Source organism: Egretta garzetta, unplaced genomic scaffold (genome assembly GCF_000687185.1).
Source record: "Egretta garzetta isolate BGI_Z169 unplaced genomic scaffold, ASM68718v1 scaffold100, whole genome shotgun sequence".
In the NCBI taxonomy this organism is placed as follows: domain Eukaryota; kingdom Metazoa; phylum Chordata; class Aves; order Pelecaniformes; family Ardeidae; genus Egretta; species Egretta garzetta.
The window spans coordinates 1,806,717-1,819,865 of record NW_009258265.1 but is presented as its reverse complement, the minus strand read 5'-3'; the positions used below and the strand labels follow the sequence as shown (position 1 = coordinate 1,819,865).

The following is a 13,149-nucleotide window of genomic DNA, read 5'->3' as shown; positions in this document are numbered from 1 at the left end:
CTGGCCGCGGCTGTGCTGGTGGGTGTCGCTGAGGAAACCTGTCTGTCTCTGCAGCTGAACCCGGACGTGAACGTGTTCCAGCGTAAATTCGTTAATGAAGTCAGGAGGTGTGAAGAAATGGACCGAAAGCTAAGTACGTGCCTGGATTTTCCTACGGCTCCCACTCTGGAGTTTTTTCAGGAAAAAAAAAAAAATAAATCAACGCAGGCTAAACCTGCCAGGCAGCGTTAGAAAACAGAAGTGCTGACTGGAGGCGTGAAAGCTGCCTTTCTTCTCTGTGTCGGCCAGGGATTCACTTCCTGCTCAAAAGATTGCTCTGACCAAATAAGAGGATCTTGGAATAAGAGGTGAAAGAATTCACACCTACTGATCGGGCTAGCTGGAGGTTATGGTGACAGTCTGACATCAAAGTATCTTTTACTTAACATTAACAGTGTTGTCTCTCCAGGGTTTGTTGAGAAGGAGATTAAAAAAGCAAATATTCCTATCATGGACACTGGTGAAAACCCGGAGGTGCCTTTTCCACGTGACATGATTGACTTGGAGGTAATGATGCGTGTTATTTGCCTCTAGATGGAAATGGAGAAGTTATCTCCGTCGGTAGATACCCGCTGAGTTGAGTGGCAAAGGTGCATTAACCATAGGCCCCAGCTGTCACTTGACATGCTAGCTCCCGTCAGCTTGATTTTGATTCACAAGCATTGTTTTGCATGTGCATTTATCCAAACACAGTTAGAAGTGAAAATGCTTAAAAGAAACTTCACCCATTTAAATGAGTTTAAACCTGTTGGAACGGCATGGTTTATGGTCGGTCTGTCAGAATGTTTACAAGGGGTTTTAATAATTTGAAGAACACTGTATAAACCCAGTCTATAAAAGATGGGCTGAGTATGAAAAGGTTCAGGTTGCCTGAAGAAAATATCACAAATCTGCATCTGTGTGCCATAGCAGGCTGGAGACACATCTGTAATTGTATGCAAATCGCGCGGGACTTCAAAGCATCTTGCCTGCTTTCTTGGTTTTGCTTTAAGTCCTTTTTCTTTCTTCTTCTTCTCTCGTCTTGCAGGCAAACTTTGAGAAAATTGAAAATGAGCTTAAAGAAATCAATACAAACCAGGAAGCTCTGAAGAGAAACTTCTTGGAGCTGACAGAGTTAAAATTTATACTGCGTAAAACTCAACAATTTTTTGATGAGGTCAGAATACCGGGGGCGGGTTAACACCTGGGCAGCTGGTTCTTCTCCCACAAATTACCATTTTTATTCTCAAATATATTTTTAGTTGCTGTTCTGGAAAGCAGGGTCATTTTTATGCTTTGTTTAAGAAAGCTTCTCAAATTATTTTCCATTTTTCATGCAGTACGCATAGCTACCCATGAATTACCTCTTACAATTTTGTTTTCAGGGTGTTTTTTTTTTTTAGTTAAACAATGGTTTGTCTAAAAATTGTGTAAAATAATTAAGATGCTAATAGTTTTTAAAGCACATCAACAGACCAAAAATGTGGTGCTAGAGTGAGCACTTTCTTCAGTGGGTAAGAGTTTTGTTGGTATGTGTGCAGATAAACAGTCATGCCTCGCTTACGCCGAGGAATTACAATTCAGCTTAATTTCTCTTCAGCCTTTGAAATGTTTTATGGAGATTACTCATTAAGGTCATAATACAAAGGGCACTGAAGTAATAGCTTGATCATTTATTTATTTATCTAAGCAAGCCTTTGATCAAACCCTAAGGTTTTCAGAGGTAAGTTCTGGAGCAAAGCTTCAACATTTTTGTCAAATACCAGCGAAGCCAGAAACTGGCAACTCTTTCACTGGACCTGAGAAGAGCTTCTCTGATGTCATTCATGATACAGACATAAAGCCTCCATGGAAGAGGATGTAATCCTTTGTTGTAAAGCTTAAGTATCTCAAAGCCTTGGGAGTTTCCTCAAAGAGCTCCTGTATATTTTTCAGAACGGAAAGGACATGTTTTTGCTGAGTATGTGTCCCATTTCCTCTGATCCAAGGATTTGATCAAAGAGTTTGTAATGGATATGGCTTTTGGTCTTTACAAAGGCTGGGATCAAGTAGAGCTGGGCTCCTGCAAACTTCAGACCGTTAATCTAACGGTTTGGTTTTTGGGTTTTTGGCACAGGATGCTGCCTGTTCAGGCATTAAGTTTGTTCCCGTGCCAACACAAGTCTTAGTTGCTGCTGACATAGATACTGCGGCTAGTGTGATCAGTTGATTGGTCATGGGGTTGGTTTCGGTACAAAAAAACTCGTCTTCGAGTGTTGAATGTTCACTTACAACTGCTGGGTCTCCTTGGACAAACAGCGTTAACCTGGTGATCTGTTACGTGGCTGCATTAAGGTGCTGCTGCCTGCCTGTTCTGAGTATTGAGTAAAACCAAATACAGCTAGTGCTGTGTGATTTTTTTATTTTTTTTTAAATTAATTACTGTCCTCTCTGGTGAGAGCTGCCTACTGCTTTTCTTCAAGTACAGTATGATCATACTAAATTTAAAGATCAAAATCAATTTTCTAGTGAAACAACGTAGATCAGGTCACCCGCAAAAGGGAACTGGTGTCAGACTTGAATGAACTGGCCGTGGAAAGTACAGATATGTTCCCGTTTGATAACTATTTTCTGCAGTAATGAACCAAACCACAACAAAGAAAATGTGCTGCTATATGTTAAAGCAAACTGAACAGCTCATGTGTCAAGTTCAGTAAAACATAAGTGTTGAGAATTTAAAACTGTTCCAGTTCACACTGTAAACAGCAAAAACTGTGCTTGAGAGATCCTGACTAGTCCAGGGCTTTTGAGCCTTGTGCGACCGGCTTATTATCCCGAAGTAGCAAACGCTTCATTTCTTCATGCTGTCATTTGCACAGTGCCTTCAACACTTGAAGACTTCAATAACTTGTAATTAAGATGGTGTTATTCATAGTAATAAGTTGCACAAGAAATGGCTTACTCTCCAAAGTGCTTTATACTTGGCATTTGCTCTGCTCTCTGGAGTTTGTGCGTGGGGGGGAGGGAGGATGGCAAAATTTTTTCACTCGTTCTTCATACGACCGTTCTAGTCGAAGTGGCCATTTCTTGTTTCAACACACCATGTTGATGATTATGCTCCTTTTCTCAGTCTTCTTGTCTTTGCTTATGAAGAACAGTATGAGCTGGAGAGATTTCTCTGAAAGTTTTGCCTAGAGTGTGAGCGTAAAAGAAGACTGGAAAAGTAATGGTTAATGGCATGCAGTCCCCTGTCTCTCTTTCCTCTAACTCTTCTCACCATCTGCTTTTTTTTGTTTGTTTTGCATCTGTCATTTCTGTCTGGGCTCTGGATTAATAAGTTAGACGGTGAAATGAATCCTTTTTAGTTCTTGTGAAAATTGACTTTTCTTTTGTTTTGTGAACTGGAAGGGGCTTGGATTGTATGGCCTTGTGTGTAGCGATCCAGAGCCATTACAGAGCACAACTATAATCAAGGGTAGGGAAAATGAACTTTTTTTTTTTTTTTTTCAGGCCTTGAGATTAAAGGTGCTGATCTGGGTGAACAATAAACAATTTTTAAATTTTTAATAATGCAAGGTCCACATTCTGATTACTGACGTGCAAATGCTTGGGTTTTTCCAATCCTGAAGGACCTGATGTGGTAAAAAAAAACCTTCACAATAACTGTGATATTTCACTTGCTGCTGGTGAAAACTCTTATTCAAAGTAAATTTCCTGGAGTCTTGGGTTTTTTGAGTTGTAGCTGGTTAGCTCTTTAATTTCCACATACTCTCTCAATTTTTTATTTCTGTTAAATCTTATAACACTGCTTGAGATACCCTCCCAGAACCAGAGCTGATGTTGCTTCTAGAAAGGAAATCGAATCAAATCAAAGCAGTTGAGAGACAAGTTTAAAGAGCACAGGATTTTGTTATGTAAATAATCCTTATGTAAGCAAGTTCTTGTTTAGTAAAACTGGTCTAATCCAAATTTATTCTAAGATGCTTTGTTTTGTGATTTCAACCCCTCTCAGCAGGACTTGTCTTTGGTTTATATAGCGTCCTGAATAAAGGACGCCTAGCCCAAAAGGCTCAGAGGGCAATATTAGGCATTTATAAGAATTACTCAGTCAAGTGAGCCTATCCTTCTTTTTTTATGTTTCATATGCTAAAATGTGGTGCACCTCACAAAAATTGTCACAGAGACTATCTTGATTATCGATAAATACAATACAAGCCTCTTAAAATCGTAACTTTGTCTTATTTTTCTACAACATCCCAAAATCTACATATCAAATAATCACTGGTACCTTTGATCTGTATGTTCTGAGGTACCAAACTTTCTTGTTTTGGTTGTGTTCTCTACGAAGCAAAATTTTCATTTGTTTTTTGTTGTTGCAACACGTTGCCGTAAAGTTGAAAGGATGAGAAATTCTTCATGGTGGCTTTCCAAACTAAATTAAGGGCTCCCTTACTTTTGTAACATCTGTAAGCTAAACCAAGGGTGTGTACAAGCAACTGAGCTGCATTTGACGTCAGCCTTGCAAAAACTTCTCTTGTACATGGTAAAGACTTCCATTTGACATGCGAGTAAAATGTTGTAGAGGTTTTCACTAAAATTATGACGCATCTATTGCACAAATAAACCATGGCTGAGTCATTAAACTCGCTATGTGCTTTTGCAAGGCTGCGCTGTATGTGTGCATGCATTTTACGTGTTCTAGGCTCAAACTCTACCTTCAAGTGTATTTTAGCAAGCTCCCTTGATAGCTCTGTGGGGAAGACCTCCTGGATACCACAGAGGGTAGAATTTGGCCCTCAGTTTGTGCGAAGGGACTGTAATTTTTGTCATTTCATTATGTAAGCTGCAGAGGTAGAAATAACTGTGGCGTGGGGTTGAACCAAGTATGAAGATGGTGCACAAGGGGGTGTGATTTGAGCATCCTTTCTGACTCAAATTGCTGACACTTACAAGCTACGTTCCCAAGAATTTTAGCCTGCAAATTACTTGCAATGAAGGACAGTACAAATCCACGTCCTATTTTAATACCTGGCTAGTCAAGAAATGAGCGACACTGTCAGACTGCCCTAAGCAATGCATCTGACATGTCTGGCATTAATATGGTGAGTAAGGTTAAATATCTTGAATAATTGATAGATTTAATCAGTAACCATGTTTTTAAGCTGGAAGTATTTTGCGTGGAGGGAAATCTTTGTAAAGCCAGTATAGAAAATCACCAGCCACTACTTCAGGTTTTGTTTCTGATTCTGACCCTGTATCTATGCTGATGTGGCAAGTAACACGGAACCAATCAAACTGTCATAATTCCAAACTGAATGAGGTATTGCCTTTGCTTTGGAGTATGGCAGAAGGCTGACGCGTGTAGGATATGCAGGTATTGCAGAAACGGTTGCAGGGTTCCAAGCTTGTGGAGTTGCAAGCTGCCCTAAGGTCAGTTAAACTGTCTATGGAAGACGTACCTGAGCATTGTTCCTCCTGTTGCATAGAACAAGACTCCCAGGCTGCTTTACATGCAAGTACAATTTCCCAGGCACCTCTTAGGAATGCATTTTGCATCTTTAATATGCAGAAAAGGCACAAGAAGTGCAAGAGGAAATGAGCATCTACCTTCACCTTTTTCTCCATTTAAGATCTGTGAAGGGTGTCACTCTGGTTTGTGCCATTAAAAAATGGTTCTTGGGAACATCACTTGTATTTAAAACTTCATAAATTTTTTTGAATTCTGCCCTTCTTCAGACTTATATACCCCACAGCCCCTTTGTTCTGTTGCAGCTATCTTCAGACCTTTCTTGTATGGAAGCTTAGCTGAGCCATTCCACTTTTCCTCTTGTTTTTCTCCTTCCTTGTGTGATTCTTGCTGTCTTCTCTATCATCTAGTTCCTCTTTCCGCTGTCTTATGTTTGTTCTTACTTTTTTTTTTTTTTTTCCTCCTTTTTTGTCTCCCCAAACTATCTCCTGGTTCCTCGTTCCCTGCATGCCACTAACTAGTTTCATTAGATATTAATTGATTTGTGAATTCAGGCTGAATTGCATCATCAGCAGATGGCGGATCCAGACCTGTTGGAGGAATCCTCTTCGCTCCTGGAACCAAGCGAGATGGGAAGAGGTGCCCCGCTACGACTTGGGTAATGGCGATTTGTGCTTTCTTTTATCTGGCTCTGGGATTGCTGACTTATGTTCAATCTGTGGAATCGGCAACAATTTGAGCGCAGTTGTGGAACTTTAAAGACTGGCCCATCAAGCAGATTAAGGCTGATCTAAACCTAGCTGTTGGTCTCTGTTCTTGTCCTATGTACGTTGAATTCCCAGTTCCTATTTGTGCTTCACGCATTTCTCTCTGCACAAAAAATTATACCAGTTTGTTCCTCGTAAATCTGTTCTCGTTGCTTTTTCAGACATTCTGAGCTCTTACAGCTCTGTTGAAACTAGTAACTGTTGTGGGCACATAATACTCTGAAAAATCTGTAGAGTTCTATATCCTCTTTATTAGTTGCTTCCAGGCTGTCTTTGTATGTGTGTAATTCTTTATCTGGATGTAGGGGTTTGAACCAGTGAAGTCTTCGGAAGCACATGCCTAGAACATAGTCAGTGGTAGCCGTGAGCGCTATAACCCTTGCCATGTAATGTACCAGGAATCTATTGAAATGAAGACTAGCAGGCATAGAAACTGTATGTCTAAATGCATCTGTTTCTCCTTTAACCAGCTATTTTTTTTTTAATAGATTATTTTGTTCTGTTAAAAGGCTTAGCTTGTGCTATAGTGCAGTTGGTTTTGTTGTGGTTTCATCTCTATGTATTTAGAGGACCTTCCATTTTGTTTAAAGAACTAATTTTGAAACAAGATTTTTGTCACTTTCAATCTGATGCTAAACTCTAGTTGCCATCAGTGTTTTGGGTGTTAGGCTATGTATTCTTCTAGGTGTGGAACTGAGATTTAGGTTGTCCCCTTTACAGGTTTGTGGCTGGTGTGATCAACCGTGAGCGAATCCCCATGTTTGAGCGCATGCTGTGGCGAGTGTGCCGAGGGAACGTATTCCTGCGTCAAGCAGAAATTGAAAACCCCCTGGAGGATCCTGTAACGGTAAAAGGAACGATTGTTTACAGTAGCAGAAGTCTCAGATGTGTAAAAGATTTTCTCATAGATCTAAGCCTCTATCCCTCAATGAGCTCCCTGCAGGCAGAGATTTGTGTTGCATCCCTTCACAGTACCTACTTGCAGCCTCTGAGGCTTTTAGTGACCAATGTGTTCCTGTTTTATTAAAACAAAAATAGCAGAATGGATGGTGAGTGCTGTTGAAAGGGGAAAAACAACTCAAAACTTGGACTGCAGCAGGGCATAGTTGCTTCCCTGGCACAAACTCTAAGTGCAATTCCTGTGTACAGCTCTGAATAAGTAGTTAATGCTCCTTGAAAGAGGCTGGTTTGGACATTTGCAGTGTAACGTCTGTAGCTCATTTACTTGGAACTTGGACTTAATTTGCTAATTTAAACATCCACTTGAGAATTGTTGGCTTTATTACAAATATAAATAGTAAATGTTGTGATTGGGCCTGTTTTTACACTGTGTCCTCTTTGCTCGAATCAATGTACAATGCCCAAACTTCGGGAACTCTTGCTCTTAACCAGCAAAAAGACAAGCTGTATGTAGGCTGCCCTGGAACAAGGTCAGAAGAGTTGAAACTCTGTAACTGTCTCTTTGTTTCTCGTGTAAGGCTGACACGTTCTCTTGTCCCACCGACTGCTGGTAGTTGGCAAGTTGAATTATCTGTCTACTAGGAGAGACTTTGTTCTTATTGTGCAGCACTTCCTTAAAATGAGGTTACACCTAATGTAATTATTGTTGAAACATTGCATTAAAATTTCCGAAGTAAGGTAGAACAATAACTTGTCAACAAATGCAGGAAAGGGGACCTGACTACCAAGATGAAAACAGCTGTACAAAGAATGTGCTGTTGGCCTCCCTGGAGAGCAAAAGTTGTTAAACTCCGCTTCATCTTATTTTCATTCACTCTTTAGCTTTTTTGCTTGATTCTATAGGTGAGCTGACTGCAGTAAGTGCTGATAAATATTTCACTGCATCTCTGTTCTTTCAGAGATCTTTCCAGGTTTTCCTGTTTATTGTATTACATAGAATAGATAATGGATAATCTAGAACATTTTGCTTCGGTAAACAAAAGTGCAGTCGAGGTATTCTATACTGAGGCTAAGAAAATTTCTTTCCCTGTGCCTGTTTTAGTGTTGTTAAGGTACATTCTTGACTCACTGTGTGGATAAGAGCTCTCTGTAGAGATTCAGAGGAAGGAAAAGTAGGACTCTCCTAACTTGCTATAATGCTAATTTCTGTAAATAGCTGAGCTACTACAGTGCGCTCTTTCTTCTGTTGTAGGGGGATTATGTGCACAAGTCTGTGTTTATCATCTTTTTCCAAGGTGACCAGCTGAAGAACAGAGTCAAGAAGATATGCGAAGGGTATGGCAGTCTTACAGATGGGCAGCTCTCTCAAATACATGAAACACATTGACATGAGTTAATACCGATATTTTTCAACTCCTTATCTCACAATGACTGTAGGAGTACATATTTTGACAGCAAATAAAACTACCATAAGTAGTTGAAACACATTTTACAGTAGAACTAGCCATTCCCCAGGCCTGTAATGTTCAAAATAGATGATTATTTTGCTAAAGAATGCCTAAAAACAAGGGAGTTCAAGTGTTAAACTCTGACAGACCTAGTGGTATGTCAGCAGGTGATATTCTCACAGGGGAGACCAACAGTGACTGCTTCTAGCAGCAGCTGTGCTGGCATGATAGCAGCATCCTGAACTGGGGTGGCTAATCAGCTTCGTGGCAGTGCCTTTGAGACACTGTCAGTACAGGGAAGAGAGGATTTTCTCCCACTTCCATTTTCTTAAGCATTCAGCTTCTGGTTTGGCCTAAAGCAAGCTTCTTCACCCAATTGATTTAAAGACTGAAACTCTGCTTGGCAGTCTTTGCTGGTCAGAAACTTCTCTTAAAGCGCTTCTTGCTTTATTTCTGTGTTCAGCCATCTATTTCCCTGACTGGTTTATCTTCTTTCCATCTTTGTTACTAAGGTGGCTTGCATGTCTTTCAGATTCCGTGCCTCCCTCTACCCATGCCCAGAAACACCGCAGGAGCGGAAGGAAATGGCTTCTGGTGTCAATACCAGAATTGATGATCTTCAGATGGTAAAATAACTGGGGTCAATGCCCTCTTTTCTTTTTTTTTCTTTAACAATATAGTCAAAAACATCTTGGATCCTATCAAAACAGGAGAATTTTTGGCCCTATTAGGTGGCCATATTTTCAGCTCCATTTTTTCAGTAGCTTGAGACCAGCAGCTCAGCAGTGTGAGAAGGATGTTTGGAGACTGTCTGCTCGGTTGTTTTCTTTGTCAAGGTTTAGGATGGTGGGGTGGTTTGATCTTTCTGGAGGGCTAAGCAGTTAATTATATACATGTAAGTACAGCATCGATAGAGAACTGCATGCCAGGGAGCAGAGAGGAATATGCATGTGTATGGAGATACCATGTTTTCCAACTCTGAGCATGTTTGTGTAATTGCCTGCTTCATCTGCAAGAACTTTGAAAACATTTAAGCTTATTTCCAAGTGGAGCTAACAATGCTAACTTAGCTATTCTTTTTTCTGCCTATCTTCATATTTTTATGTTGTGCTGCCCTGAAGAGCTTCTGCTTTACAACTAAATCTCTTGTGCAGCAGTCTGAGTGTTGGTAAAAGTAATCAGCACACAAACCTACTGGGTGCCAGCTCTGAAATATTTGATGCTTGCTTCAAGAAAGAAAGGCAGTATGTTATAATGCAGAAAAATTTAAGGGATTTGAGACAAAAAATAAGAAAAGGTTCAGAAACAAAAAGGAGAAATGATTTAATTTGGACTGTTTATTTGATACAGAAACTGTCCCAAGCTGGGAGTTGTGTAGTGCAGCTGTTTAGCAATTTTAAAGTAGACAAGAATTCAGAAGCAATTTAACTAGTAAGATTCAAAGCTGCATGTGCCCTGTGTCCTCACTTTCCCTTGAGTCTAAGACTTTCCAGTCTGGAAATCTAACTTGGCATGAGTTAGATATGTTCCAGTTGGAAAACACCCTCAGTAGAAAACACTTTCTCCTTTTCCCTTCAGTAAAAAAAGTCTTTCATTGTCATCTTTACGTGTTTTCTGAAGGCAACGTACACCTCACTTATAGAACTCTTCTCTGCTCTTCCAACCTGGGTGGAACAAAAAATGTTCTCTGTGATCTCTGTACAGTTCATTGTTTGAAATATCCGCTGACCTTGGAGTTGGAGGAGGAAAGTAGTCAAAAAGTATCCCTGGAAAGAAGCCTTAAAACCGTTTAGCAGAACTAATTAATAGGGAGACTAAAACATATATTGTAGTCGTGTGGATGTTTTGTGTATGGGATGGGGAAGAGGGCTTATCCACCCATCCTCTGGTGGGTAAGGCTTGTCTTGTTGGTTAGCCCAAGTTCACTCTGCACTTCTGTATGCTTTGCGTTTCGGTCAATGATTTTGCCTCATCTTTATCCTACTTCTCTGTGAAAGGTGCTGAACCAAACAGAGGATCATCGCCAAAGGGTTTTGCAGGCAGCTGCTAAAAATATCCGTGTCTGGTTCATCAAAGTACGCAAGATGAAGGCCATCTACCATACCCTGAATCTGTGCAATATCGATGTGACACAGAAGTGCTTGATTGCTGAAGTCTGGTGTCCTGTTGCTGACCTTGATTCTATCCAGTTTGCTCTCAGGAGAGGCACTGTGAGTAACTGCTGTACTGCTCCTGTCCACTGGTGCTCAAGCAGACTAGCAACTGTCAGCAAACACAGCATGGATTAATTGATTTTTCCTAACTGCCAGTCTCTGAAAACAATCCCTTTGGGCTGTTTGAATGGGTCTTCACAAAGGACAGTTTATTTAACATGCAGGAATCATGGCTTATAGATAAACTTTCTAACACATACAATGTGTAAAGCTTTACGTTCAGGAAAATGCTGTAATGGTAAGGCAATTTCCTGTGTTTCAGTCCTTTGGTACATTCAGTTAACCTGGCTGTGCTTTGTAGCCCTGCTGTTTGGATATGTAGTGGAACTTACTGAAAGGAATTATCCAGGACATTAGCAAGCTCGCCCTCGGCTCAGATAGACAGATAATAAGAGTTGGGTGTCTTGAAGTCCTTTCATTTGCTGTTTTAAAAAACCAAACAAACTCTTTCATGAGTTTTCTTGTCTGTGCTAATCAGACAGCATTCATCCTTGCTACAAGTGCTGCTTCTACACAAAGCAGAGAGCAGTGGAAACTTGGCAGCCTTCCTCAGCTGCTGAAGTATATTTCTCATCATGCAAGCACACTACAAAAATGCAAGCTTGTAGTTTTCCAAATGCTAACGAGAAAGTAGTGTTGTACTCTGTCCGCCAGTGCTCTGAGGGTGGGTTTTCTAATTTTTTTTAATTTTTTTTTTTTTTTAAAAACAGGAGCACAGCGGATCCACTGTCCCATCTATTTTAAACAGGATGCAAACCAATCAGACCCCACCAACATACAACAAAACTAATAAGTTTACTTCTGGCTTTCAAAACATTGTTGATGCTTATGGTATTGGAACATATCGGGAAATAAATCCAGGTAAATTCATACTTATAAAAGTCCAAGACTTCTATCTCGAATTTTAAGTCATGGTGTTTTTCTGCATTGTCTGTGCTGTGTGAGAATTTCTAATAGGATACTTAATGCCTTTCAGAAGCAGAGGAGAAGCTTGGGAATTATATTGCTAACTTGAAAAATTGTACTGTGGTAAATCTGGGCTTACTCAAATACAGCGCAATGGGAATGTCATCTCTTCTCTTACAGCACCATATACGATCATTACCTTCCCATTTCTGTTTGCTGTGATGTTTGGAGATTTTGGCCACGGAATCCTGATGACTCTGATTGCTGTCTGGATGGTGCTTAGGGAAAGTCGTATTCTGTCACAGAAGAGTGACAATGAGGTAAAGTGGCAGGTCATGCTGAGCTTTGCATTTAAAACAAAGAGTCGAAGCTTGGTCTATTCACATCCTTCCCACCTTGAGTTGATAATGCCCATTTCTCCTTACATTTGACATTTGTGAAGCGCCCAGACAGAGTGAGAAGCTTGTAGGCCACAGACAAAGTAGCATCATTTCATAATAGTAGTGAGTTCCTTTGGTTTTCCTTTCAGATGTTTATAGGAAATTATTCCTTTCAGTTGTTTGAAGGAAATTGTTTATCAAGTGTAGTAGATAAGCTGTGGTAAACAAATCACCCAAAACTTGGTTGGATCGTAAAGGGGTTCAGTTACTGCAAAACTAATTTCTGTATGTGTATATCATATCTCCAAGATTCTTCCTATTTGCTGATCTAGGTGGGTTTTGCTTGCTCAGGGCTTAGGTTGACAGAAGGTGAACCAGAATTAAGATACATTGACAGAGCACGGAGAAAGCTGAACGGGGTCTGCACTGCCTTGTTCCAAACTAATGCTGCCAGCTGGGGGCTTGCATCAGTGTGTGGAGTGCAATTTATTCTCATCAGATAATCCCAGATTTTCTGTGGACAGTCACGCTGCCTGTTTATCCTCTGTATTCAGATTCTGTTCCGCCGGGCTACCTCTTGCACCCTTAATCCCTGCCACAGGGAAATCGAGACTCTGGGCTTTTAGTCCATATGGCCAATACTGTTCGTTCTGCAACTGACTGATCTTACTGTTTCATCTTTGAGAGGCCCTCCTTGTTCTCATGGACTTTATTTGTTCCTTTTTGTTTGTTTGTTTTTTAATATTAGATGTTCAACATGGTTTTTAGTGGTCGATACATCATTCTGCTGATGGGACTGTTCTCTACGTACACAGGCCTCATCTACAATGACTGTTTCTCCAAGTCTCTTAATATGTTTGGTTCATCATGGAGTGTCCGGCCGATGTTCTCAAAAGGCAATTGGTCGTGAGTAAATAGTTGGTAACTAGATAAAGAGTGACAGTGATAAGCAGGTGACTTATCTTTCCCCATTGTCCTCCCAACTCAGGAAAGCAAAAACTTCTGAACTCAGGCTCAAATAGAATTGGAAGAGGGATGTAAATGTGATATCTGTCAAGTTTCAAAACAGCT

At 40.4% G+C, this 13,149-nt stretch overlaps 1 protein-coding gene across 4 annotated transcripts in view; it reads left to right on the top strand.

Moving 5' to 3' along the window:
• The first annotated feature begins 32 nt into the window (after nucleotides 1-32).
• ATP6V0A1 (ATPase H+ transporting V0 subunit a1) overlaps nucleotides 33-13,149 on the top strand; it is a 29,741-nt gene continuing 16,624 nt past the window's right edge. For 2 of the 4 annotated variants that reach the window (XM_035903679.1, XM_035903688.1), the window contains exons 1-11: nucleotides 33-133; nucleotides 449-546; nucleotides 1,067-1,195; nucleotides 6,040-6,122; nucleotides 6,952-7,078; nucleotides 8,384-8,466; nucleotides 9,112-9,205; nucleotides 10,577-10,789; nucleotides 11,503-11,653; nucleotides 11,879-12,018; nucleotides 12,827-12,984. In XM_035903679.1, the coding sequence (XP_035759572.1) occupies nucleotides 118-133; nucleotides 449-546; nucleotides 1,067-1,195; nucleotides 6,040-6,122; nucleotides 6,952-7,078; nucleotides 8,384-8,466; nucleotides 9,112-9,205; nucleotides 10,577-10,789; nucleotides 11,503-11,653; nucleotides 11,879-12,018; nucleotides 12,827-12,984 (1,292 nt within the window). In that variant the 5' untranslated portion in view covers nucleotides 33-117. Of the gene's footprint in view, nucleotides 134-448; nucleotides 547-1,066; nucleotides 1,196-6,018; nucleotides 6,123-6,951; nucleotides 7,079-8,383; nucleotides 8,467-9,111; nucleotides 9,206-10,576; nucleotides 10,790-11,502; nucleotides 11,654-11,878; nucleotides 12,019-12,826; nucleotides 12,985-13,149 lie in introns of all 4 variants that reach the window. The other 2 variants (XM_009648387.2, XM_035903667.1) reach the window with 2 other exon arrangements.